General features: G+C 55.3%; 1 protein-coding gene across 1 annotated transcript in view; it reads right to left on the bottom strand.

The window, feature by feature from the left end:
• PLEKHA6 (pleckstrin homology domain containing, family A member 6) overlaps positions 1-23,965 on the bottom strand; it is a 128,671-nt gene that overhangs the window by 23,416 nt on the left and 81,290 nt on the right. Inside the window, exons 2-10 of the mRNA XM_012657877.1 lie at positions 16,743-16,823; positions 15,977-16,091; positions 14,586-14,690; positions 13,865-13,937; positions 11,314-11,414; positions 7,631-7,833; positions 5,624-6,106; positions 3,908-4,424; positions 3,360-3,446 (exon numbers count right to left, since the gene is read on the bottom strand). Coding sequence (XP_012513331.1) covers positions 3,360-3,446; positions 3,908-4,424; positions 5,624-6,106; positions 7,631-7,833; positions 11,314-11,414; positions 13,865-13,937; positions 14,586-14,690; positions 15,977-16,091; positions 16,743-16,823 — 1,765 coding nt within the window. The remainder of the gene's footprint in view (positions 1-3,359; positions 3,447-3,907; positions 4,425-5,623; positions 6,107-7,630; positions 7,834-11,313; positions 11,415-13,864; positions 13,938-14,585; positions 14,691-15,976; positions 16,092-16,742; positions 16,824-23,965) is intronic.

Here is a 23,965-nt window from a genome sequence, read left to right as displayed (position 1 = left end):
AACAAAGGAAGGGAGAGGAATGTTCTCAACCTGGCCTCCTCCTCCCACCTGTGCTGTGGCTTTGGGGATCTTTCAGCCTACGTGGGCCGTACCCTAGGAGGATTCCCGTGTGCTACCGTTTGTCCCTCCAAAATGTTAGAGGTATTTTGTGAGAAAGCACCTAATCCAGTGCCTCATACACAGTAAGTGGTACTCAATATTTTTGAGTTTTAGAAAAACAATAGAATAACAGTAGCTGCAGTCACCACTCCTTGCCAACGCCTGGCGAAGAGCTCTCATGTACATTCCCTCTTAACTCTCCCAATCAATCTGTGAGGCAGAAACTGCAGGTTCTACAAGGTCCACTTTATGATTGAGAAAACAAAGACCCAGAGAGACCAAGTGACATTTCTAAGAGTTTAAAAAAAACCCTGTAAATGCCAGAGGTGGAACTAGACTGGCAGTGTCTATGTTCTAGGCTCTTCTTACCATACAATACTGCCTTTTAAGAATATTACCCTTTCCCCAGGAGGGGGTCATCTGGAAGTTTATTTCTGAAGCCCCCAGCCTAACATCCCAGCCGCTCTGCAGGGCAGAAGCCCCCAGGAAGAGGCCCTGCTGTCTGCACGGACTGCTCGGCCAACCAGGCATAGCGGATGGAGCAGAAAGCCGATCACCTGGGGCGGGGAGCCTGCCCAGGAGGCTGGAGGCGGGAGGACACCGAGCCCTGCTCTCCCCACTCCCAGGCACAGCAAACCTCGCTTCCCACTGGGAGGATCCTGTGCTTCCCAGCCCTGCTTTGAGTCGGCTCCCTGGGACTTGGTCTCACAGGGACCAGACGCTCACGGTGTGGACACGACGTGCTGCTTTTCGAATTGGAATGCAAGGTCCTGGAGGGCTGGGCGCCATCCCTGCTGACTACACTGCGGCCATCAGTGCTTCTGCGAGGGTGACGTCTGCAACACTGAGGCCCGGTGAGATGGGTCACGTGGCTTGTGACCAGGAGCATCAATAGTTGCAGCTATATCCTCTGATTTTAAGTTTATGGCTTTTTTCTGCAACTTTAAGAATGTGAAATCATCCTGATAAGGATTGACCACAGCTTGGTCACATATTTTTTTTTTTTGTCACATGTTACCCTCAGCTGTAAACTGGATCAAAAGCTCAGAGTCACATTCTAAGCTGTGCTGCTCACTGGCTGTGTGGCCTTGGAATGTTATTTAACCTCTCTGTGCTTTTAGTTTCCCTCAGCTGTAAAATGAGGATAATAACCGTCCCCACCTTTAGGGTTGTTACAAAGATGAGATGACTCAGGGATGTGTCAAGTGCTTAGAATGGAGGCATGGAGGAAGCACCCAATTACGGGAGCTGCTGCCATTATTATTGTTACTATTATTGTCACGGTCATTTCCACCATCCTAGGCTGCCTCCACAGGACAGTGTTGAGTGCTTCCAGGTCCCTGTGGTTTGCAGCACAGATCTGAACATAAGAGTATGTGCTCACCTCCATTTGCTGAGCATTTGCCCAGCAGACTGACCCCCAGTCAGCTCCCTTAGCCTACAGGGCAAGGCGGCCAAGCATTAGAGCCCCGGGGCCCAGGCAGCCGACCCTTTGCACCTGGGGAGAACACTCACTGCCTCTTCAGCTTGCTCACCTGCAAAACGGGTTGATACTACTTCCTCTGTCCACTGCCCTGAATGCTTAGGAAAGCATGAGCTGTGTATGCAAAAGGGCTTCGTGGAGGAACAAATATACTGAATTAATATTATTTTTTAAATCATTCTAGGAAGGGTCACCAGGGGTCCGTTTACAAATTATGGCATTTTACAACAACCTGTGGGATATGCTATGATAACCTCCCGGACTCAGGCTGAACTCAATCCCTAGCATCCCAGGCCCACGCCAGGAGCTCCCTCCTCTCTGCTACTCCCGCCTCACAGGCGAAAATGCAAATTCCCACCTGCCCCCTGGGGGCAGTTCCATCAGTGCTGAACACTGGAGAAATAAGAGGTAGCATTAATTATTCATGTTCTCATTTATTATGCTTCTTTCCCCAGGAAACTCCCAGCTGCCCTAAAGCGCTTTGAAGAAAAGGGGCGAGAAGGAGCAGACCAAAACATAAGCCACTTTGTTGTGTCCCGGTTGCACCAACAAAGGTTGTCAATGGCTGGGAGATGAGGAGGTGGGGAGGCAAGGGGAGACGCGACAGAGGGCAGTGGGATGGTGGGGCACCAGCTCTGCCTACCTGCTGATCCAAATACTCTAGGTTTCTTTGCAACTGAAGATCTAAAAGTTCATCCTACCCGGAGCCCGAGGCCCAGAGGCCACACAGCAACACAAACAAACAGGAACACACAAAAGAAAACAATAAAAAAGAAGCAAAGCAGTTAAGAGTTAGCTGGACAAGGATAGGCCTCTCTCTCCGCCCTTGAGGAGGTCTGGGGGAAGGGATGTTGGCAGGTGACACTTCCAGGGAGAGGAGGGACGGACTCCATCTCTCCCAGGTCTGCCTGGCCCTCCCTGGGAGAGTTGAGCACCACCGGGGCAATTTAGGCGGCACTTCTTAGCAGCTATTTCTGGGTTTTCTGGGAAAATGGGTTGTTTCTGGATGGGTGTGTGTTCTGGACTCTATAGCCAAGGGTCAGGGCTATAGAGTCCAGACTCTGGCAGAGTGACAATTAGACAAAGGAGCGGCAGCCTCCAGGCCTGCCCGGGCCTCTTCTGCCGGCCTCCTGGTGCTATCATGGGGACAAGGATTCCGCCTGTCGGTCTCAGTGGTTCTCCCCCACACACCCAAGAACAGTGTCTGCATCTGATTCTCTAAGTGGTGGCAAAAATTCTCAGGAGAACAAATTCCAGGGAGAGACACTGAGTAGAAAGCAGGGAGAAAAAGAGGAGATGCCACATGGAAAATCTTCTCTTCCTCAATCACACTGCTTGTCTCTTTCCTCAAAGGAGGCATTCCGGGCAAAGGGCAAACTTGAAACAAATACACTTAAGGGAGAAAAGTTGAGAAGGTCTTGCCCGTTGTTAGGAGCTCCCCAGTCCATAACCTAAGCCCCCGGCCAGGCCCCTTCTCCTGCATGCTGGAGAGCAGAGTTGTGCTGAGGTTGGGAGGATCAGGGCATTATATGCACCTGGATCTCATCCATGCTCCTCTGCCCTCTGTCACGGAGGAGAAGGGGCACCTGGCACCACACTTGGTATTTGAGCTAGGGTCCTGGCCAGGAGGGAGGAGGTATCCGGAGGCTGCTCAGAACCAGGGGAGCCAGGCACTGGGCACAGAGCATCCCTGGAGTCTGCCCCAGTTCAGCTCCCCTCCGAGTGGAGGCAGAGAGGGGAGGTCCTGAGGTGGGGTGGAGGGCAGGAGAGGACGTACCATCTTATCGTGGACCGTGGGGGATGGTGGGTAGTTGTAGGGGAACAGTGCTGCAGGGACTGGCCGCCTGTCTCCCAGGTAATCATACTGGAAGAGAAACGGATCGCAGAGGTGAGGAGTCCGGCTGGGACACAGACTTCCCCAACAGCTGGAGCTCGAGGTTAGGGGTGTTTGTATTCGGTCCCAGAGCGGATGCCAAACCAAATGGATAGCAGCCCCCCCTCACGATGATCTAGCCGGGTCCTCAAGATTCGAAAAGACAGAACCCTCTCTGCCCTCTTAAGTAAGACAGCATGGTGCCTGGCACAACCTGGGGACGGGCACAGAGAGCAGCGTTCCCTCTCTGGGGGCAAAGCAATACTGCAAGGCAGCTCTCCCAGGGACAGAGCCACAGGCCAGTGGCTCCCTGGGCAGCATCGCTGGTCCTGTGGACACAGCCCAGTGGCCCTTGCCCCAGATGCCCCCACATCTCTGCCTCTTCTCAGCAGATGGCCTTAGGCTTCTGGGGTTCTCAGGGGTGAGGAAGGAAGGGCAGGCTGGTGGCTCACCTTGGGGGAGCTGATGGATCGCCGCATCACATAGGCAGCAGGGTCGGCATAGATGTCCTCGCTGCGAGGTGGCAGCCGCTCAAAACGGGCACTGGGCGAGCGGACGGGGGAGTAAATGCGGGCGCGGCTGTAGGAGCCTTGGCTGGGTGAGCGGGGCACAGAGTGAGACCGGGGTTGCAGGGACAGGCGGCGGAGGGAGCTGGAGGCAGCATCCAGCTCATCATAGTAGACTGGCTGCCGGGAGGGGCTGGGGATCCAGACGGTGCCATCCTGCCGCCCATAGCTGGCGGGCTCCTTCCACTCGCGCAGTTGGTAGGCGGGGCCGCCCCCGTTGCGGAAGGCGTGGCGCTTGTCCTCTAGGGCCCAGGGTGGGCTGATGCGATCATAGGCGGGCATGGAGCAGATGCTGTCCGGCCGCACCCCTGGGGGGTAGTACTGGTAATCGTCGGGGTATTGCGAGGAGTAAGGGCCGTAATACTCAGGGACCCTGCGGGACACGGGCTGCAACCTAGAGGGACTGAGAGAGAGAGGACATTGTAAGGAAGGCAGACAAAACGGGCACCCCTCCACCCACCTGCCTGTGCCCCAGGTCCTCTGGCCTAGAGCAGGGTGCTCCAGCGATGCACCGGCCAGAGGTGAGGGGAAGACCCGTGCTCAAAGCCCCCTTACTGGACCAGCTCCCTGAAGCCAGAAATTGCACCATTCAAAGCTTTGATTTTTGTCTTTTTAAAATGAAACACCCCTAGGAAGAAACCGGAAGCCTTACGAGCCTCTCCATCTCAGTGTGGGACAACCTGTCGGATCCTTTCCAGGAGAGGCAAATAGAAGAGGGTCAACCAGGCCCCCGAAGGAGGGCAGTGCAGGGGGCATGAAGGGCAGCTTCCTGATGGTATGAGCTTGTTGAGGACAGAGCCAGAAGGTTCCTGGGACTCAGCCCAAGTGAGGCCCTCTCCCCAGGGCAGGCCAGATCCCCCGACCCACGCCAGGCCACCGGCAGTGAGCCAGCAAGCAGGGGCCCGGCCACTAGGGGGCAGGTTCCTCCCAGGCCCCGCGGTTCCTGAGGCTGCAGCTGGGTCCCTGGAGCTGCCCACACCAGGGAAGGAGCTGGTGGACCCACCCACCCTGGTGCACGCTATGGGCCCAACAAACGTCTCCACATATTTGAAAGCCAGTTGTTCGACAGAGGAGTAAACTGCTCAAAGAGAGGACCAATGAGCTGCTTTGTTTGTATTTTGTGTTTCTTTAACTTCGTGTAAATAATGGCTTTCAAACGATCAGGGCTGCTCAAAAATGGAGCTGGTTTGGCAGTGACCGAGTCCCGTGTTGGTAGAACGCTGGAACAGGGGATGTCGTGGGGGGTCTGTTGCATAGCACAGTCGCATAGTAGGATGTCTGACTTGAAGAACTTCAAGCCCCCGCCCCCCGCCAAAGCTTCTGTTTCCTGGGCTACCCAGCACCCCGCGGAGAGGCCCTGGGGCACACTGTCCCTTCTTCTGCAGGAAGTAGAGGGAGGAAGCAAGAATGGGGCAGCGGCCAAACTCTGAATACGGAGTCACGGGGCAGAACAGGATTTGGGCGAGCTGGGAGTCATGGGATTTTCTTGGTTTCCCAACTCCGCCTGGCTTCCAGAAGGATTCCAGTCGGGGATGCCTCTCGGACCCCATTCCCACGCCCCGGCCATAACACCACCCCACCCCCGCCCCCGCCAGGCCTCACCTCCGAAGGTCTTCAGGTGGGGGCACCCCCCGGCGCAGGTTCACCCACTGCTGCAGCTGGTTCATGGAGCTCTTGCGCTGGGCAATTTTGTCGGGGTTGGTGCGTGGTGGGAAGCTCCGGCGGTGTCCCCCACTCTCTCCGTCCTGAGGCGGGAAGGCCGTGCTCCCCGGCCGGCTCGGGGAACTGTACTGCCAGCCGTTGGGCTGGGCAGGCTGCTCCCCACCCCCTGGGACCCTCGGGCCCTCTGGGTAAGGGCTGCCCGGCTCCGAGGCTGGTTCCGGTCCAGCTAGGACTCCGTTGGCTTTCACCAGAGGCTCCTTCTTGACTTCCGGCCTCTCGGGCCTCCTCTCTGCCTTCTCGCAGCCCCGGCCGTCTCCCTCCCCTCGAGTCTTGGCCTCCGGCTCGGGCTTGGGGAGGCTGTTGTGGGGTGTCTGGTGGTGGTGTTTGCTGGGAGGGATGTTCTCTGAGTCTGGCTTCTCATGGCTGCAGGATGCCAAGGGAGACGTTGTCAGTCACCCCAGCCCGGCACGGAGTTGGGCAAGGGTGGCAGACTGGGAAGGATGGGCAGGAAGGTGGTGACAGAACCAGGGTTCGGTGAATTCCAGTTCTGCGTTGTAAGTCCCACTGCTGTGTCTTCTCGCTCCAGGCTGAGCGATTACACGACATAACCCACCTGCCTACTCCCGCCTGCTCCCCTCTGCCCTCAGGTCTTCTCTGCAGGTCACTCGCCACCCCGTCTGCCGTCTGCCGTCTGATCTGAGCTTTGAGCCCCGCCTTCAAGCTACAGCCCAGACTAACTCAGCCGGTCCTGCTTTTCTCTGTCGTCTGTCCCTGAGCCAGCCCCCCCGCCTGGGTTTGCACTCTGCTGAGGTTTCGCAGCAGTGACCATCCTCGATGCCCCAGCGACAAAGGCTCTGTCTCCTGCAGAAAGTTACTTAACTGCCATGAGTCTTTAGCTGTTCATTGGCAGACTGGGTATGACATTACCTCCCCTCCTAGGACTGCTGTGAGATAAAACACGGCAGGGACCAGGGGCAGAAGCTGCTGCCTCCAAATTCGCAGGCGTATAAACACACTAGTTCCCTTCTCCAAAACATGCTTCTTCCAGGACTGCCTTCCCGTTAGAATACGGGCTCCACAGGGGAAGGGACATGGCAGGCTCTCCCTCCTTGTATTCCTGGCGCCTGGTACGGTGCCTTATGCATTTATATTTACAGCAAGTATTTGTGAAATGGATGAATGAACTTCTGGAAGGACGCCCCTTGGTTGAAGCGAAACTTGTGACAATTTTCTCCCTACAGCTTCCCAGATCCGACGTATTCGAGCATCCTTGCTGAAACATTGCTCAATAAACATTTCTAAGACATGCGACTAGACTTGGAGTCTACACTGTAAAACCCCCTTCTTCTGGGTCCCCGTTAACACCTAACTCCAGGCTCCATACCCAGCTACAGGAGAGACAGACGCTGAGACCGTGGGTGACGATGGGTGACGGAAGCGCCATATGTTGAGCATTGACTACACGGCAAGCGTTTCACACGCACTATACGTGGTGCTCGCGACAACTCTAGGAGGGAGGATTACGGTCGCTGGTTTGGAGCAGGGGAAACTCAGGTTCAGACAGGCTAAGTCCCTTACACTCAGATCACACTGAGACCAAGGGGCCAAGTTGTGATTCAAACCTGAGTCCACTTTTTTCCAAAGGTTGTGTGCTTGGTACACACAGCCAAGAAAAACGAGGAAATGACCCTGACCTTGGACCCCCGGTGGAACTAGCCTTCTCTCCTGGCCTCCCCCAGTTCAGATTGAAGAGGAGGGGCCGTCAGGGGAAAAGAGACCTCAGGCTCTGAAATCACGTACCCTCCTGTTCAGATATAAGGAGACAGTTCACACGCTCTCCAGGTTCAAGCCAGCACACTGGGCCCAGCAATAGTGTGGTGCTGGGCAGTTCTTCAATCCTCCTCTTTCTCCTCTCCACACCCCCACGCCCAGGATCCTGGCACTCACCCGTGATGCACGGCTTGGGGCGCCGACTTCTGCGCTGGAGGGATCTGTACTCGGGCAGCCTCCCCCATGGCCTGGATCCAGGCCTCCTGCTCCTCTGGGCTCTCGGCACTGAAGAAGTAGGTGCGGACACCGGCGTGCTCCGCCTGCGGGGAGAGGCAGTGCGTGGAACTGGCCCCGGCCTCATCCACCCAGCACACAGTCACCTGTTGGGAGAGGACACCAACAGCCACAGAGTGGGCAGTCAGTCAGGCCGTTCCCTACACCTGTGGCTCTTTTCCCCACAGGAGCTCAGGAGCAAGGAGAGGGGTAGCCCACAGCTATCCCAAGTGCTCCAGCTGGTATCCAGATATCTGCCTCAGCTAGCTCTCTGGATGCCATTAGGTGGCTCAATATAGCCAGGTAAGTCTACCTGCCCCACCTGAGATGATTACAAGCAGGAGGGACAATTATCTCACCCACTCTCCCATCAAATCCCATGTTTGATTTGAAAGGCAATTACCCGATGTCTGGGGGAGATGACCCCCGGAGCACATGCCAATCTCAGCCCCGGCTTCACAGCTGAGAAGCTAGTACTGTCTCCTCCCCTATCCATGGGCATGCGAGGGCACGCACTGGCACACAGACAGAGCACACTACCTAGTTGGCGGCTGCGAGCAGGTACAGCGGGCGGGAACCCAGAAGAGAGCTCCTGTCCAGAGGAAGGGTCCTCACGTGGTCAGAAGGAGGAGAAGCAGAAAACAGGTCAACCGCACACCAGAGGGAGAGACAGAAGACCACATGGCAGGAAACATTGAGGAGCACAGGGAAGGGGGGATATTCTGACTGTCCCCTTCTACTCGGTGTCACCCCTGGGAATGATGGCATCCAGCAATGCCCAGTTCAGCCTACCAAGGGGCGGAGAGTGGAGAGCTTGCACCACAGAAATCTGGGCTGGTGGTGGAGGGTAAGTCAGGGAATCTCAGCGCTAACCCAGGCTCTGCTCCCGACCCGCTCTGCGACTGCAGACAGGTGGGTTGCTTTTCTGCTCTGACCTTAAGTGATGCATCTATGTAGTGGGGAGGGTCTGCCTCGTGAAACTCAAGGGAAAGAGGCCACAGGACTAGATTCTTTCTGGGACCTCAGCATACTCCCAGGTGAGACCCTTAATCTCCAGTGACAATCAGGCAGCCTGGTTTACCTCCGTCAAAGGGAGGTCTAGCAGTGATCGAGAGTCTCAGATGCGAGCCTCACTCCAGCCTCTGACCCCTTAGGTGCTAAATCCTGGGTCTCTGGGGGTTGGGAGAGGAGAGGGCATCTCCGTCCGAGCTCAGGGCTCTCCTAAGCAGTGTCAAACCCACTCCCTCCAAGTGCTTTCCTGGCCCAGCCCTCATGAGGCTCCCCCAACTGCAGCCAATCCCACCTCACCTCTACTTGCCCCTAGCCCTCGATTTCTTTCTGACAGGAGCCAGAACCCAGGGAGAGGCTGGGGTGGGCCTCCTTGCTCTGGCTCCTGCTTGCTGGTCCCCACCCTCCAGCAGAGCCCCAGCGTGCGGGCAGAGCTCAGGATGGGTGCGGGAGGGGTTGGGGAGGTGCTGACAGCCAGTCGAGCTGGGGTGTGAAACTGCACAGGGGCAGGGAGACCAGGGGCCCGAGCACGCCCTCTGGGCGGAGAACACAGGGTCATTGTAGAGAAGAGAGACACAGGCAGGGCCGGTGGGTGTGTCCTGGGGCGGGTGGGAGAGGGCAGCAAATGAATTCTTCAATTCAGTGAGCACCCAGCGAGCGGCCTGTGTGTGCAGAGCTCGCTGGGGGCACCAGTCACAAGGAAGGCAAAGACATGCTCTTGCACTTGAAGAGCCCACAGTCACGCTGGGGGACAAAACATGCCGCAGGAAACAAGGAGAGAGCAAAGGCACAGGAACAAGTGCTGTGACAGGGGACAGCAGAGGGCCTGGGAAAAGGCAGGGCTATTGAGGGGAGCAGGGGGGGGCACCGGCCTGGAACGATGAAAGAGGAGGGGCTGGGGGACTGAGGAGCTGTCCCAGAGGGGCGAAGCCCACCGAGCCTCTGCGGGGCGGGTTAGGAAGAGGTTAAGGCATTAGCCATCCAAGGGTTCTGCTTGGTGGCCGCAGCAGGACAAGCCTCCCGTCTGTCTCAGCTCCCCTCCCTTCCCTGGGGAAGGGCCACTGAATAGCCACAATCAGAACCCTTTGTGGGCCACTGAGCGCAGCCCTCAGAGCCGGTTTTAAAGCGGCCGTGCGCTCCTCGGGTAGGGAGTGGGGGGCTGGTGGGGTCTGGGGTTGGCGGCAGGGGGCCGTGTCAGTCGCTCAGGGATGTTTATCTCACGCCTGCCGCTGGCAGAGCTCCAAGCTGGAGTGTGTATGTGTCTCTGCACAGGTCTGGTGGGGAGGGTGAGACAGGCTGTTTGATTACGTGTGGGTGTGTGTGTGTGTGCGCGTCTGTGTATGGCAGGACCGTTTGTTGTTGGTTAAACAGCCTGTTCCTATTTCCCCAGCTAGAACCGGCTCCATGGAGTCAGAGTTTTATTAACTGTTCATCCTGTTCACACCTTTGGCATACAAGACCCTGGGAGGCTGGAAACTAATTAAGTGCCAAATAAGTCCCTCCTTGTTCCCGCAGCGGGATCCGTGCATGCTGTCCTGCTTTTTCTGTGGCCAGGTGACTAGAGTCGGAAGGACAGAAGGGGTCAGAGTCCCCGAGGCCCGAGTTGCTCAGAGACTGACCTGGGGTGACCTGCAATACCATCATCTAACACCATAATCACAGCTTTGGGTTTGAAGGGTCTCGGGCAGCAATTCTCAACCGAGGGAGAGAGGCTTTTGTACTAAGAAAATGCATAGTTGATATTATAATTTTATACTTGGAAAATGAAAAGGAACCTATGATGTTTGCATTATAAAATACAAAAAGGATATGGGATTTTCATAGTTTTTAATGGGTCATGAATATTTAAATGTGGAAAAACACTGGCCTACGATGAGCCAGCTGTGGGCCGTCTTTGCTGGATGATCCCCCAGGGGTTCAGAGGGAGGGACCCGAGCAGGCGGGCGAGTCCCATTGTCCTGTGCACTGTTCTCTCAAAGTGCTGTCGACATAAGGCTTTGCAGCTCTTGCTGGAATGAGACTCAACTCCTAATTTTCTCTGAAGATTGAAATTTGAGTAGTTTGACTCAGAGGGAGGGGTCCAATTCCCTGGGTTCAGGTGGGGAGGAAGAAAGCCTGTTCCAGAAAGATCTCAGAGCCCCACCAGCCACAGCTCCTGCCTCTGGCCAGGAGAGACTTCCAGGGCAGGCTGCGGGGCAAAAGGTCCAAGGGCTCAGAGCATCACTATTTCCTCCCCAGGAAAACCCATGGTCCCACTGAAGCACACCTCCACTGGCCCACCTTGGGGAGAGTTACCCACCGACCCCCGAGAGAAGAGGAGGGGGTCCTGGCACAGCCTCACCTCAGCCTTATGACAGACTCTCCTAAGTCTGGGGGCCACTGCCTCCTCCTTCCTCTTCCTCCTCCTCATCCTCCTCTACCACCATGACCACCACCACCACCACCACCACCACTGCTGCCGCCACTTGGGGTTCCCTGGGGAGATGGGTCTTGATCCTTCTCCATCCCACACGCTCCGGAAGGGCAGGCCAGCCTCCCGCGCATGACCCCCATGACCTGGGAGAGCAGGGCCAACTGACCTTAAACGTGTGCTTGCGGCTGATGTTGTCCGAGGGCTGCACGGCTGCCACCCGGAAGCTCAGGAGGGGGATGCTGCCCAGGACGCTCTCCTCCTTCTCATCTGTCAGGGAGAGAGCACACGGGGGGTGGCACACGTGTGCACGTGGCGGGGCTTGAGGAGTGTACTGGCCCCGGTACGACAAGTATCGATAAGTATTTGCTGCTCATCTGCTGTGCGTCAGGCACTCGGGGACACCACGCACACTCCAAGAGACACACTCCTGGAGCTGGGGAGCGCGGTGGCCCCGCACATGCTGTTCCTGACGCCGGGACTGTGGAAGTGGATAAGAGAGAAGCAGAGCCCACCCTCAGGGAGCGAACATTCTAGCGCACAAATAAACAAGTGAACGACAGCTAACACTCCGGAAGTGCTCACTGTACATCAGGCACCGTCCCGAGTGAAATGCCTCAGTGGATTTAACCCTCCCAACAAGCCCAACAAGTACTGTTATTCTGCCCATTTTATAGGTAAGGAAGTTGAGACACAGAGAGGTTAAGTGATGAGTCTTTAAACCCAAAAGTCTACTCCAAACATAGCATTTGCGACCACTGTCCTATCTTGTCTCACTAAACGATGCCATTTGGCAGTGCCACGTGTGACGGGTGACAGGACAGAGCATGGTAGAATGGCCATCCCATCTCCTGCTCTCTGGCTCCCCTGGGTAACTCTTTCTAACGTGCTCCCGGGCACCCGCAGCCTGCTTTGCCCTCTCCTGTTGCAGACCCTGTCTAAGGTCCGTGGTTCCGTGGGGAAACACACCTCTGCGTGGAGCCCCAGCCCCTCTGGCCCTGGGGTCAGGCGAGAGCCTGGCTGTTCCCTACCTCACCCTGGGTCTCCAAAGGAGCCCGATGGATTGGCTACTCGGGCCCCCAGCTGCCAGCGGGAGGCCAGAAGGGGCGGGGTGCTCTGTGGGACGGTGGGGGGCAACCACGAGACCATGGCAAGACCCTCCCCACCTCCCTGGGACTGCTACTTCTTCCCCAGGCGGAGGACTCGAAAACCGCCAGCTAGGGTTCAGAAGAAATCTCTGCGGGGCTTATAAACTCCTCGAGCCCCGCTTCTCCTCTTCCTCATCACGGCCACGAGACACTGGGCGCCATTCAGCTTCTCCGTCCAGACCTCAGCATGGTGTCCAGAGGAAGAGATGAGCCCAAGGAGCAGGCAGGACTTGAGGCTGGACCCCACGGCTGTCTTCAGGAAAGCTGAGGCTGTCACCTCCAGAGGAGGTGGAGCCCCTGCCTGGCAGAGTCCAGCCAGCATGCAGGGAGTGTCCTGAGACCACTTCTCCAGTGGACAGTGACCCCCATTTTGGAATGCTGTGCCCCTTTGGGTTCTCAGCTCTTTGAGGTCCTATCGTCACCGCCAGTCCCAAAGCCTCTCCTCTGCAGAGCCCCTGGCTTTCCTCCCAGTTTCATTCCCGCTGTGGCTCCAGTGCAGCCCTAGGTCTGGGGGCTCAGCACCTGGGTCCGGACCTGGGCAAATTCTCCTCCCCCAGTCTTGGGCTTTCCTCTGTAACTGGACCCGGTATACTCAGCCCTTCCTGCTTTCTCTCCTTGGGGTTCAGGCGGCTGCAACGCAGGCACCAGGGACAGCAGGGCTGGGGGGGGCGGGTGTCACTGGGAATAACCTTTTGTTTGCCAGAGTTAATGATTCACTGAATTGCTCACAGGTGGCCTGAGGAAATCAGGGCTCTGCCATTCTGGGGCAAGGAAGTGAAGGAAACAGCCTCTCCTGCCTGAAAATAATTTTACCCTCTCTTCTCACCCCTAGTGCCTGTTCCTCCCACTGCATCAGCAACACGCTGCCACCATTAGGGCCACCAAGCCTTGCTGGTACCCTCTGAGCCTGCCTCGACACAATGTTGCTGTGTAGATTTCAAAAAAACTTCCTGGAGGCGGCGTCACCAAAGATCTTCGCCCTCCTTGTGTGTGTGTGAGAGAGAGAGTAGGGATGAGTGTTGGGGTGGTCAGACAGGGTGGAAGCTGGAGCATATTCATTTATTCAGGATTGAGCACCTACTATGTGCCACACCCTGTTTTAGGTGCTGTGGATACAGAAGGGATCAAAACTGGCAAAAATTCCTGCCTTCGTGGATGGGACGGTACATTCCAGTGAGACAGGAGAAAGATCTGCACACAACTCCAATTAGTAGGTGACCTACTAGTAGTAACCAGTGACCTCCTCTGCGCCCGTTTCCTCTCTCCCCCGCCCCTCCAGGACTCCACCATGCATATGACTGCCTTGTTCAGCCACTGTGTCACCAGCCAGGACCTGGAACTCTGCCTGAAACCTAGTAGGGATCGTTGAATATGCATGGAATGAGTGGGTGTCTGAGTGAAGGAGCGAGCTCGGCCCTGATGCACTGTCCCACAACACCAGTGCCAGGGACTGTGGTGGGGAGACCAGCCCTGCCGATGCCCACCCAAAGCAGAGCTTGGTGATATGGCAGAATGGGAAGAGTGGTGGGCCCTGGCTGCCCGCCGTTCCTGCTAGCCCAAGGCCAAGCTCACCTTTATAGTAGAAGAGGCAGCGATCCAACAGGACGAACCAGCGTTTGTTCCACTGCTTAACCCCGGAGCTGGCCTGCAGGACACACGAAGAGACAGACGTGAGGGGCTGCAAGCTGGGCATGGGGGAGGAGGTGGGAGGCATCACAGGGACACCCTGGCTCTAGCTGCAACTCTGTCACCACCGCGTGGCAGCAACCCCCTGGAGACCTCGGATACAGGGAACTGACATGAGATTACTGCCTGGGACCTCCCAGTTCTGTCGTTCTGGAGCTCAGTGCCAGCCCTGGGGAAGGTAAGGGGGCAAGAGATGAGCCAGAATGCATGAGCGGAAGGACAGGCAGGGAGGGTGGCAAGGTCAACCTGGGGAGAGGTGGTGGGCCCCAAGACTTGAAGGAGACACCCCACCCTCCCCATAGCAAGTGGGACCTGCTGAGAACGAGCCAGTGGCTTGCTCCAGTAGGGTTGGAGACCCAGCGTATTTCAAAGTCATTGTACCTGTCCATTAGGAGACCTGGCTGGATTCCCAAATTTGACACTAATTTTTTTGTGTGACTTTGGGAAGATACTTAACATCTCTGAGTCTTCATAAAATTAGGAGACTCATTCACAGAGACAACGGAAGGACATACCAAAAAATATATGGACTGCTGTAAGCACAGAGGGATGACGATGCCGTGAGGAGAAAGTGGCTATGGCGGGCAGAACGGCAGGGCGGCCTCACCTGTTTGAAGAGCCAGCCAGCCTTGGTGACAGGTGCATTGGGGTTCCGCTTCATGGAGTGTGAGCGCTTGCCAAAGGCAACGGCTTTGCGGGACGTTCGAGTCGCCTGTGGGTGCAGAGAGAGAAGCTGGCCTAACTCTCTTCCTCCTTTACCCCTACCCCCACGGAGCTTCGTCTCTCTAGGGTGACCCCTAAGGTGCCCTGACACCAAGGGGCCCAGGTGTGAATCTTGGCTCTGTCACTAACTCAAGGGCATGGCCTTTCAGTTCTGTGGCCCTTTTTCTCATTTCTAAAATGGGGCTCAAAATAATGGTCCTAAAAAAAATAAAATAATAGTTCTACCTACCAATCTCATAGCTTTTTTGTTTTTGTTTTTGAGAAGAAAATAACAGGATTTTGCATTTCACTCCTGGCCTATCCTCCCAGCCTCCGCACCCACCACCTCTGTCATGACGTAAGAGAAGCCCATTCGACTGTAATGCCCTGTAGCACTATCCCCGCGGAGTTCCGTGTCGTCTCCTGCCCGGCGTGCACACAGCTAGGAGGACAGGCTGGTCTTCTCCTCCTTACTGCCACGAGGACACTGTCATTCTTCCACGTGCTGGCAACACTCTGTCTTGAAGCATCACTGCCTGACCTCCCACTGTTTGACCCTTCTCATCACTGTCAGCTTCTAGATCGCTCTTCCAGAGTCTCAGGATCTTGACATCAGCCTCTTCCTGTAAGTCTCAGTCACTGTGGAAAGTGTCACTGCTCCTGAGGGTGGCCCACCCAGTGGCCTAACCTGACACTACCTTGGCGTCCTCAACTCCAGCCTCTTCCGCCCGAAGAACACTTTTAGCTTCCACCTGACTTGCCCTTTTTGCAACATTCTTGGGTGGATTTCTTTCTCCGGAGGCTCTCTTCCTTCCTCCTCCCTCTCTAGGCTCTCCAACTGCCAAGTCTTTCAAGACTGTCCCTCTAGATCAGTCGTTCTCAGTGAGGGTGGGGCTCTTTGGTCCTCAGGGGACATCTGACAACGTCTGGAGATACTTTTGGTTGTCACGAACTGGAGGGGCGGCGCTACTGGCATCCAGGGGGTAGAGGCCAGGGATGCTGCTCAGCACCCCACAATGCCCAGGACAGCCCCACACCACAAAGAATGATCCAGCCCCAGTAGCTGAGAGCGCTGATTTGAGAACCCCTGGTCTAGATGTTGGTCTTCTACGATGTTCTGCTCTGAACCCTCTTCCCTTCCTGCTCTTCACTCTCTTCCTGGGTCACCGAGCATGCTCTTTGGAGCCTGCAGAAACAGCTGGGCAGGCTAGGATTGCCTAGGATCCCCCAAGATCCCGCTAAACATGCACTGAAGGCATTTCCTGCCCCGCAGCTTGCCTTGAGGGCTAGACCTACCCGGATGTTGGGCCGCTCTGGAGGGACCTCAGACACCATGTTGTGGTTGGATACGTCACTGTTGGTGGTAGCCGGGCGTTTCCCACCTGTTTTACTGGACATGTCCAAGGCCGATCTGATTTCAAATTGACCAGAAGAAAGAGACCAGTCAGAGCCAAGACACAGTGGACACCACCCATCCCTTTTATCCACCCTGCCACCCACTGTTCCACAAGATTAGACCTCCTGAGTGCCACTGAGAGGTCATCTTGGCCGCTCCTTTGGCTCTTCCGAGATTATATGCCAGTGATCCTGGACATTCTCCTCTTTCCTGCCTGTGCAGTTATTTTAAAACCTAGACCCTGGGACTCCAGAACTCCTTTTTCTTCTAATGGCCCAGTGGCTTAAGAGAGTTGATTAATTATCCTTTTTTTTTTCCTCCTTTCATTCAGTGAGCCAGGATGCAAAACGACAAGAATTTGCATCTGGCTTTCATGGTGATTCCAGATCTCCTCAGGGCTTCCCGGGAAGGCCCCAGGTGATATGCCACCTCACACCTGTCTTCTACTCCATCGGTCAGCTTACAGGGTGTGACAACCTGGCTTCTGCCCGACCCCAGGACAAGTGGATGAGGGTGATGAGCCAGATGGGCCTCAGAAGCCTCCGGTCCTCAGAACTGGGGTGACCCCACATCCCTCTGCTCCCCTTCCTTCCCAGCGGCCGGGGGGCAGCGGGATGGTGGAGGTTAAGGATGGAAAGGCCAAACAGGAAGTAGGCGTGAACTTACGTTTTCAAGTCAAATTTTTTGTTTTCCTCTGGGACCTGGCCAGTCACTGGGTGTAGGAACGTGTTCCGTCTTTCATTGTGGCTACAAAAAGAGAGAGAAGTCGTGGTATAGATAAAGAAGGTAGAGACACAAGCCAACGGCTGTGCAGCCCTGGGCAGGGACAGGGACAGGTGACAACGTAAGGAGTTTGTGTCCCTGTCCTCGGTGGGGCCTGTGGGAGGCACGAGGGAGGCCGGGCTGGCTGCAGTCGGGATGGGGATGGGAGGTGGGAGGAAGAAGAAATGAAACCTGGTCACCTTTCACTAGTCAGCGTTAACTACTTCCTAGAGATCCCTGGCGCTGGAAATACGCCGCCACGCTTAACTCTGTTGGTGACCGGTGACCGTCCTAGGTGTGAGGAGGGGTTCCCAGTGCCACTCAACGCTGTCAGGATTTCACGCGTGGCAGGTTCTCTCCCAGCAACACGCGCCTGCCAGTGCTCTGCATAAAAATGCTCCCTCATTATTCGCTGAAAGACTCTCTTGTGACCTTGAACTGCTTCTCCTGCTTTGTGTTCCGCCTCATTCTTAAAATGAAATGGGAGATCTAGAAGCTCCATTCTTAAGCTTGAGCGGGGCCCCACCCCCACCCTAGGTGCAGGGTCTAAGGGCTACTTGCTGTGGCTGCGACCTCAGGAGCTGCCGGGCTTGAAGGTCAGTGCTGGCTCGACAGTCAGATCTAATTAAGGGTCGCTGTGGCCGGGGGTGGGGTGGGCTGAGGACAGCCTGCCAGGAAACAGGAGGGAGCACAGCAGGGGAGGGGTGTACGCACAGACAGATGGGGAGCAGGATCGTGCAGGCTCCTTTGGGGAGTCCTGCTGTGGCTCTGCTGGCTGCCTGAATGTCAGGACAGTCCCCAGTGGGCTCTCGGGAAGACAGAGGAAGGCAGCAGACAGAGCTTGGCGGGGGCCGATGCCATGGGTCTGAGCCACAGATGGCAGTGTCTGAGATGGAGTCTGGAAGCGGGGCCCACTTGGCCAGAATGTAGTAGTGGAGATTCAAGCATCCAGCCAGAGGCGGGACTAGGTGAGTTTTAAGACCCTCTTCACCCAGGCCCCTCGAGAAATACTGTTAGAGCAGGCCTCAGTCTACCCGAAGAAGCAGGCACCAGGACAGAGGCTGCTGAGGCTGGGCCACTTCAGCACACCCACAGCAAGGGGCCCCAGCTCTGTTCGATAAGTGGTGGGTCGGCCGGCACCAGAGGAAGGGGGTCCTAGTTTGGTCCCTTCAGCTGCATAAGTGAAGTAGAATAACCTTTTAGGGACCCCCTTTCAATAGCGCAGAACACATCCCAGCCGTTGAGCTGTCTGCTGAAGCTAAAGATAATATCAAAGGGTGTTTTTCCAGCTTGCAAAGCAGTCATGTTCGGATCTAACCCAAAGACACGCGGGAGCTGGAAGCACAGCAGGCAGCAGCCACAGTCTATGCAGAAATTGGGTTTTGCAGCCTGGGCTTGCCAGTGAGGACCCCAGCTCTGGCCAGTGCCCACCAGGCCTGGGTCCTAAGTCTAGCAAGTCTGCTCCCCACTTCCAAACTTTATTCCCACCTCCCTCCCAGGTCCAACAAGGATGCTCTCAACTTAATCACAGGGCATCTTTGCAAGGAAGGGGAGCTGTTTCCAGTTATCGTTGCCACTGGCTCTGCCCCATTTAGGAGTCCAGGGGGCAGGCAGTCTGTGACAACTAAGATCCCTGAGGTGCTAAGTTTTCTGCTTTTTCCCAGTGGCAGAGAGCACTGCCCCCCACCCCGACCCTCCAATCTCCTTCTGCTCTGCATGTTCCCAGTGGTAACTGCTGGCATCTTCCCCGCAGACCCTGTTACAGATAGACACACACGCACAGAAGCATGCACACAGTCTCCTGCCAACATCACGAGTCTTCTAGGGTATGGCACACTTCTCCCTGCCCTAGACTGTCCTACCCAGCAACCCCTACAAATGACGTCCTCTCTCCATCCCGGCGCTACCAATTTCAAAATAGCTTCCCCTTCAAAAGCACTGCAATGCAGCAGCCGTTGACCTAACTACACTTCCTTCTCCAGGTCATCTCAAGCAGGCCCCTCACTCTGAAGCCCCCACATCCGCCCAGGATGAGTTGCCGACTCAGCCTGCCCTGACTCAACTCGGCTCCTGGTCCGTGAAAGAAATCCCTACCTGACCCGTCGATCAGCCCGAAACTTCAACATCTTTTTGGCAGCTCCGTCCCCAGTTTGGCAGCCTCAGAGGACCCGCCAGCCACCCTGCTCCTACCATCCCTCCGAGAAGTAAGTCCTCCGGTCCACCTTGTAACGCCGTGGCAGAGATGCAGGGCAATCGGTGGCAGAGACTCTGCCGGCTTCCCCCTCCTCCTGGCTCTGGCACGGGAGAAGGGGCAGGGGGCTCTTCCTGGGTGGTGGCAGGGGTTGCCCAGGTGCCCTAGTAGGCCTGTGACTTCCTAACATTCGGCCAGAATGCGACCAGAGTACTGGAGGCAGAATAAGCAAGGAGGGGATGGTATCCTCCCAGTTCAGGTCCCCAAGGCGAAAGTGCTGAAGTGGAGAGACAGGCACACTCAGAGCAGGTGTGCCACCTCCAGGTAGTCCGACCTCACCGAGCTAAGGACACAGAGTGGCGGGGCGGGCGGAGGAGTCTGGGGCTGTGTTCCCATCTGCACGGCAGAAACTCATGCCAGCCCGACCTGCAGGGAGACGGTCCTCCTGCTTCCCCAGCTCCCAGCCCAGAACACGGGCTCTCGAGCCGAAAATCCACTTGCTTCCTGGAGACGCCCCGGATCCCGTGGGCACAAGGGTTAAACGAAGCTCCAGATTCACTTGCTGTTATCACTGCCGCTGCTGAGAAGCCGAGATTGATTGAGTGAGTCCCTTTCTGCTCTCTCAGCCTGCCCAGCCTTCCTCTGCGCGGACAGGAGCAGAATGAATGAAGCTCCCCTGCCGCCGTCCCCGACACGCTGCCCTCAGACGCAGCACCCGGCCGCTCGCCCTCCGCGTGCGGCGGTCTGGCCACCGCGAGCGAGTCGGGCAGATGGGCGTGGACGTTGTGCACCCAGGGCTGGTGCCAAGGATCGGGCTTCTTCGCTCAGGCAGAATTGAAAGAAAGCTTCCTCCTGAGGATGACGAGGGAGAGGGCAGCAAATGGGGCTTGAGGGGGGGTCACTGTGTGTTTATTGCTGAAAATCTTCCCAGTCGCAAGATGATAAATTCCGGCTGGTGACTGTCAGCTCTGCTCAGGAGGGAGAAGGTTTGTGTGGAGGTTCGTTCCCCTGAATTCTCCAGACGCCAGAGACGGTCACGTCCCCCCGCTTTCCTATTGCCCTTGTGTCTTAGGATCCCTGGATTGCCAAGGCCTTCTGACAGCCATCTCTCCCAGCCCCCTGCCTCTAGGCAAGGCTGCTCTCCAACCAGCCCTCGCGAAGTGCCTTGGCTGTCTGTGAAGTGGGCTAGCAAGGGAGGCTCCAGACCCACCGCTATCTTACGCTGCCAAGATGTTCTTTTTGATACCAAATTTCAGTTCCTCTGGCTTCCTATATCATTCTATTTTGTCTTCACATGACAGATTCCTTTCTGACTAACGTGGTTCTTTTTAGCAGCACCAGGCATTCTGTTGACATCATAGTCTGTTGCTATGGCAATTACGTGATGTCACAACAGACACTGAAAGGGAGGGGCTAATCTAATTTTTTTGGAATGTGGGCAGAACTTGGTCAGGAAACAATGCAATCAGTGAATGGAAAAGCAAATAGACAACATTATTATCACACCCACGATGGGACAAGCTGGTTGGGTATCACTGGGGTCAACAGCTAATCTTAAATCCAAAAGGTCAACATATTCAGCCATTTAGCAGCACTTTTGCAAATGATTTACCCTGGTGACAGGAGTCCTCAGTGTTTAGGTCACACCCTCTCCCTGTCCCTAATCTCTTTACTTGGGCCCTGCCATGGTCATGGAGAGCTGGGCCCTCTCCTGATGCCCACTGAGGTTTCTGCCTGTGGACAGTAGTTCCTGCATAAATATTTGCTGAATAAATGAATAGAAAAAACTCTCCATGCTCTGATTTAATTCTTAACCACCTGCATTTGGAGTTTAACATTCTATTACCAAGGGCTTCCCTATCTTAGCTCTGTCTTAAAATTAATTACTTCCTCTCCATGAGAGAAGCTGTTTCTGCCCCCTCGCCCCCTCACTCGGCTTCCCTGCCTGGCTCCCCCCGAATATATAGCTTGGCTTTGATCCATCTTCGGTAGGAGGGGAAGAAAATTAAGCTCATCTGCACAGGAGGAGGAGGGGGTGAGGTGCATTGGGAAAATGAGTTTTCTTCCTCTAGAAGGCAAAAATATCCCCTTTCTCTTCAAGATGAGCTCAGGGGCCTCCCACAGCCTTTGCTTAAGTTGCAAGTTAAATTACTTCTCCCATTCCCAGTAAAGATAGCACAAGGGAGTAGGAATGAAGGAAGGCTCAGGGGCTTCCCCTGCTTTTTGAGAGCTCTGACATCCTCGGGATTAAGTCAGCATACAGAATGCCTAGCTGGGGTTCTCTCCCTCTGCCACTAAACAGCACAGTATAATGGATTTTCATTTTAAGTTAGACATCAGGAAGAACTTACTAGATGCCAAACATCAAGAAGGAAAACAAGAATAGGCAATCTGTTTTCTCACTCCTCTTTCCTTCCTTTTGGGATGTCAAGAGGTTTCCATTTCTCAAGGACAAATGGTTACGAACACATGTCCAAATGGACCTTTCGAATTCCACCTAAGAAAAGGGGGAATATCTCAAGCAGTAAAGGAGATTTTGCAGTGGTGGTAGGAGCATCCCCAAACTCTGGAGTGGTCCAGTGTGTGGTCACTTATCCATTGCACCCACAGGAGTGGTCCCAACGGCAGTGCCGTCACTGGAAAGGGAACATGGCCGGACAAGGCTTTCAGTCCCAGACCCAGCAGTGTGACTTGACTTCTCCAGAGCTTAGTCTTTTCGTGTGCGAATGAGATATTTTCTAATTCTATGAAATAATCGAGCACATATACCAACTCTATCAAATAATAGCTATAGACTTTCAAAATATTAAACATTTTGCATAAGAGATCATGGCTATGATCATTCTGCTCAGAAACCAACCAAGAAGTGTGCCAAGTGCAGGGGCTAGAAAACGAAAACACAAAGTCCCAGCTTAAGAAGGCCGCCTATGGGACCAGGGACGAGGGTGCCCGGGGCAGGCATTCCAGAAGTGCCAGGACCAATAAATTACAAGAAAAAGGGCCAATCCTCTCCCTTTCCCAGGCCTTTGTCTCTCCACCTAGTCATGGCTTTGCTATAGTTCAGGAGACATCCTCAGCCCCTAAGTCCTAGTGACGTCTCAATAGGAGAGATCACTACGTGTCGCTTCATCTCCGAGCATCCTCCGCCAGAGTCAGCATCCACGTGGAGTGTGCATGGTGCTATACTGTTAAAGGCGGCAAAATCAACCCGAGTCTTCATGACCCTTTGCAGGCATTCATGTTTGCACTCGTGCACATGTGACACCCAGAGCTCCCACTGTGATTGACATTGAACAACTAGAGAAAACACTACACTCCTCCCACCCTCTGGGCCCCTCTCGATTATCTGCCGTGCACCAAACTGCCTCATTTCCAGAGCTCCTGAGAATCTGCTGACAGAATCGGCCCAGCCGGGCTTCCCCATCCTGAGGACGCCTTGGCTTCCGGCATTACAGCTCATTAGGTGGACAGAGGCTTCCGAGGGGAGTGGAAAGGGAGCTGCCTGGGGCCCGTCCCTTCCACTTCCCTCTTACACTCCAGGGAGGATTTCTGCTGCCAGGGAGGGGAAGATGGGGCGAGGTTTGGCTCCTGGATCTCATCGTTATTTTCAAGGAGGCTTATCTGCTCCAGCATTCAGTCCCAATTAAAAACCAACTCAGTTTACGTTTCCAACCGTCTTGCTGTGCCTGATTCCTGAAAACTCCCCCAGCTGTTTCTAGGAGAAAATGCACTTTCCTGGCCAACTTCTCACCAAAGCTGCTCTGCCTTCCTACCTACTGCTGCCACGCAGAGCAGAGGTCAAAGGGCGTCGGGCCCTGGCAGCACTGCTAGGTATTTGCACGTGGGAAGGAGCCCTCTAAGCAGCACTGTCTCTTCCATGTGGTACCTGCAGATCAAAATACCAGCTCTACAGGTGTTGGGGACCAGCTGCCAGCGCTGTCACCCAGCCTTGTACCTGCTCTCTCCTTTCTTCTCTGCCCTGCTCCAACCCTCCTTTGATGTCACAGTTATATCCAAAATGGCAAGAACATGGTGCTCTCCCCCAGGCAAATTTGGAACGTCTTAAAATGCTAAGCTGCTGGGCCGTGTGCCTGGGAGACGAGACCCAGGCTACTCCCTTTCCTGCTCATCTCTGCCCATCCTCACAGCCCCCCGCCCCGAAACCTGCCATGGCCGTTGTAGTTGTAGAACAGTGGGGGGCTTCCACCTGAGCTCGGCCCCTACCTCAGACAGAAGGTGGAACAGCTGGCTCAGTGGGCAGGGAGGGAAATCGCAAATCAGGGGGCCGGATCCAGGCTTCCTCCAACCTGGGCTGCTGTCCTTCCCTCATCTCTCACTGCAGTGTCTCCCAGCCCCTGCCCTGGCCTGGCTGGTCCCTTGTTCCTACAATAGGAGGTGGGAAAGCCTAAGGTGGTACGTAAGGGGAGGGGGGCATCGTGTGCTCTTTAGTCGGGGTAATGGGTCTGTGCTCAAGTAAGAGAGAGCGTGTGCACACATGCACGCTGGAGAGACAGGGAGAATGCGGACGTGCTGATCTGCTCTAGTTGGGATATTTTATCTTTAAACTGATTGTTTTACTTTATGGAATTGCATTTGTCTTCTGAAAAACGAAGCTAACCAGGTAGACAGTCAGCAATAACCATGCCAGTTATTAAAATACCGCAAGTCTTACGTAGGTCGGTAAAGAGCTGCGCCCCCGCCCCGGGTCTCTCAAGTGCCCCTGCCCCACCTCCCGCCCCGGGCATGTGGTCTCCCCTCCTCTTCGTGACACAGAGACTGCTCTAGTTGGGATATTTTATCTTTAAACTGATTGTTTTACTTTATGGAATTGCATTTGTCTTCTGAAAAATGAAGCTAACCAGGTAGACAGTCAGCAATAACCATGCCAGTTATTAAAATACCGCAAGTCTTACGTCGGTCGGTAAAGAGCTGCGCC

This window comes from Propithecus coquereli, unplaced genomic scaffold (assembly GCF_000956105.1).
Source record: "Propithecus coquereli isolate 6110/MARCELLA unplaced genomic scaffold, Pcoq_1.0 Scaffold563, whole genome shotgun sequence".
Classification (NCBI taxonomy): domain Eukaryota; kingdom Metazoa; phylum Chordata; class Mammalia; order Primates; family Indriidae; genus Propithecus; species Propithecus coquereli.
Note: the sequence above shows the minus strand (reverse complement) of the source record. Positions and strands in the feature narration are given on the sequence as shown.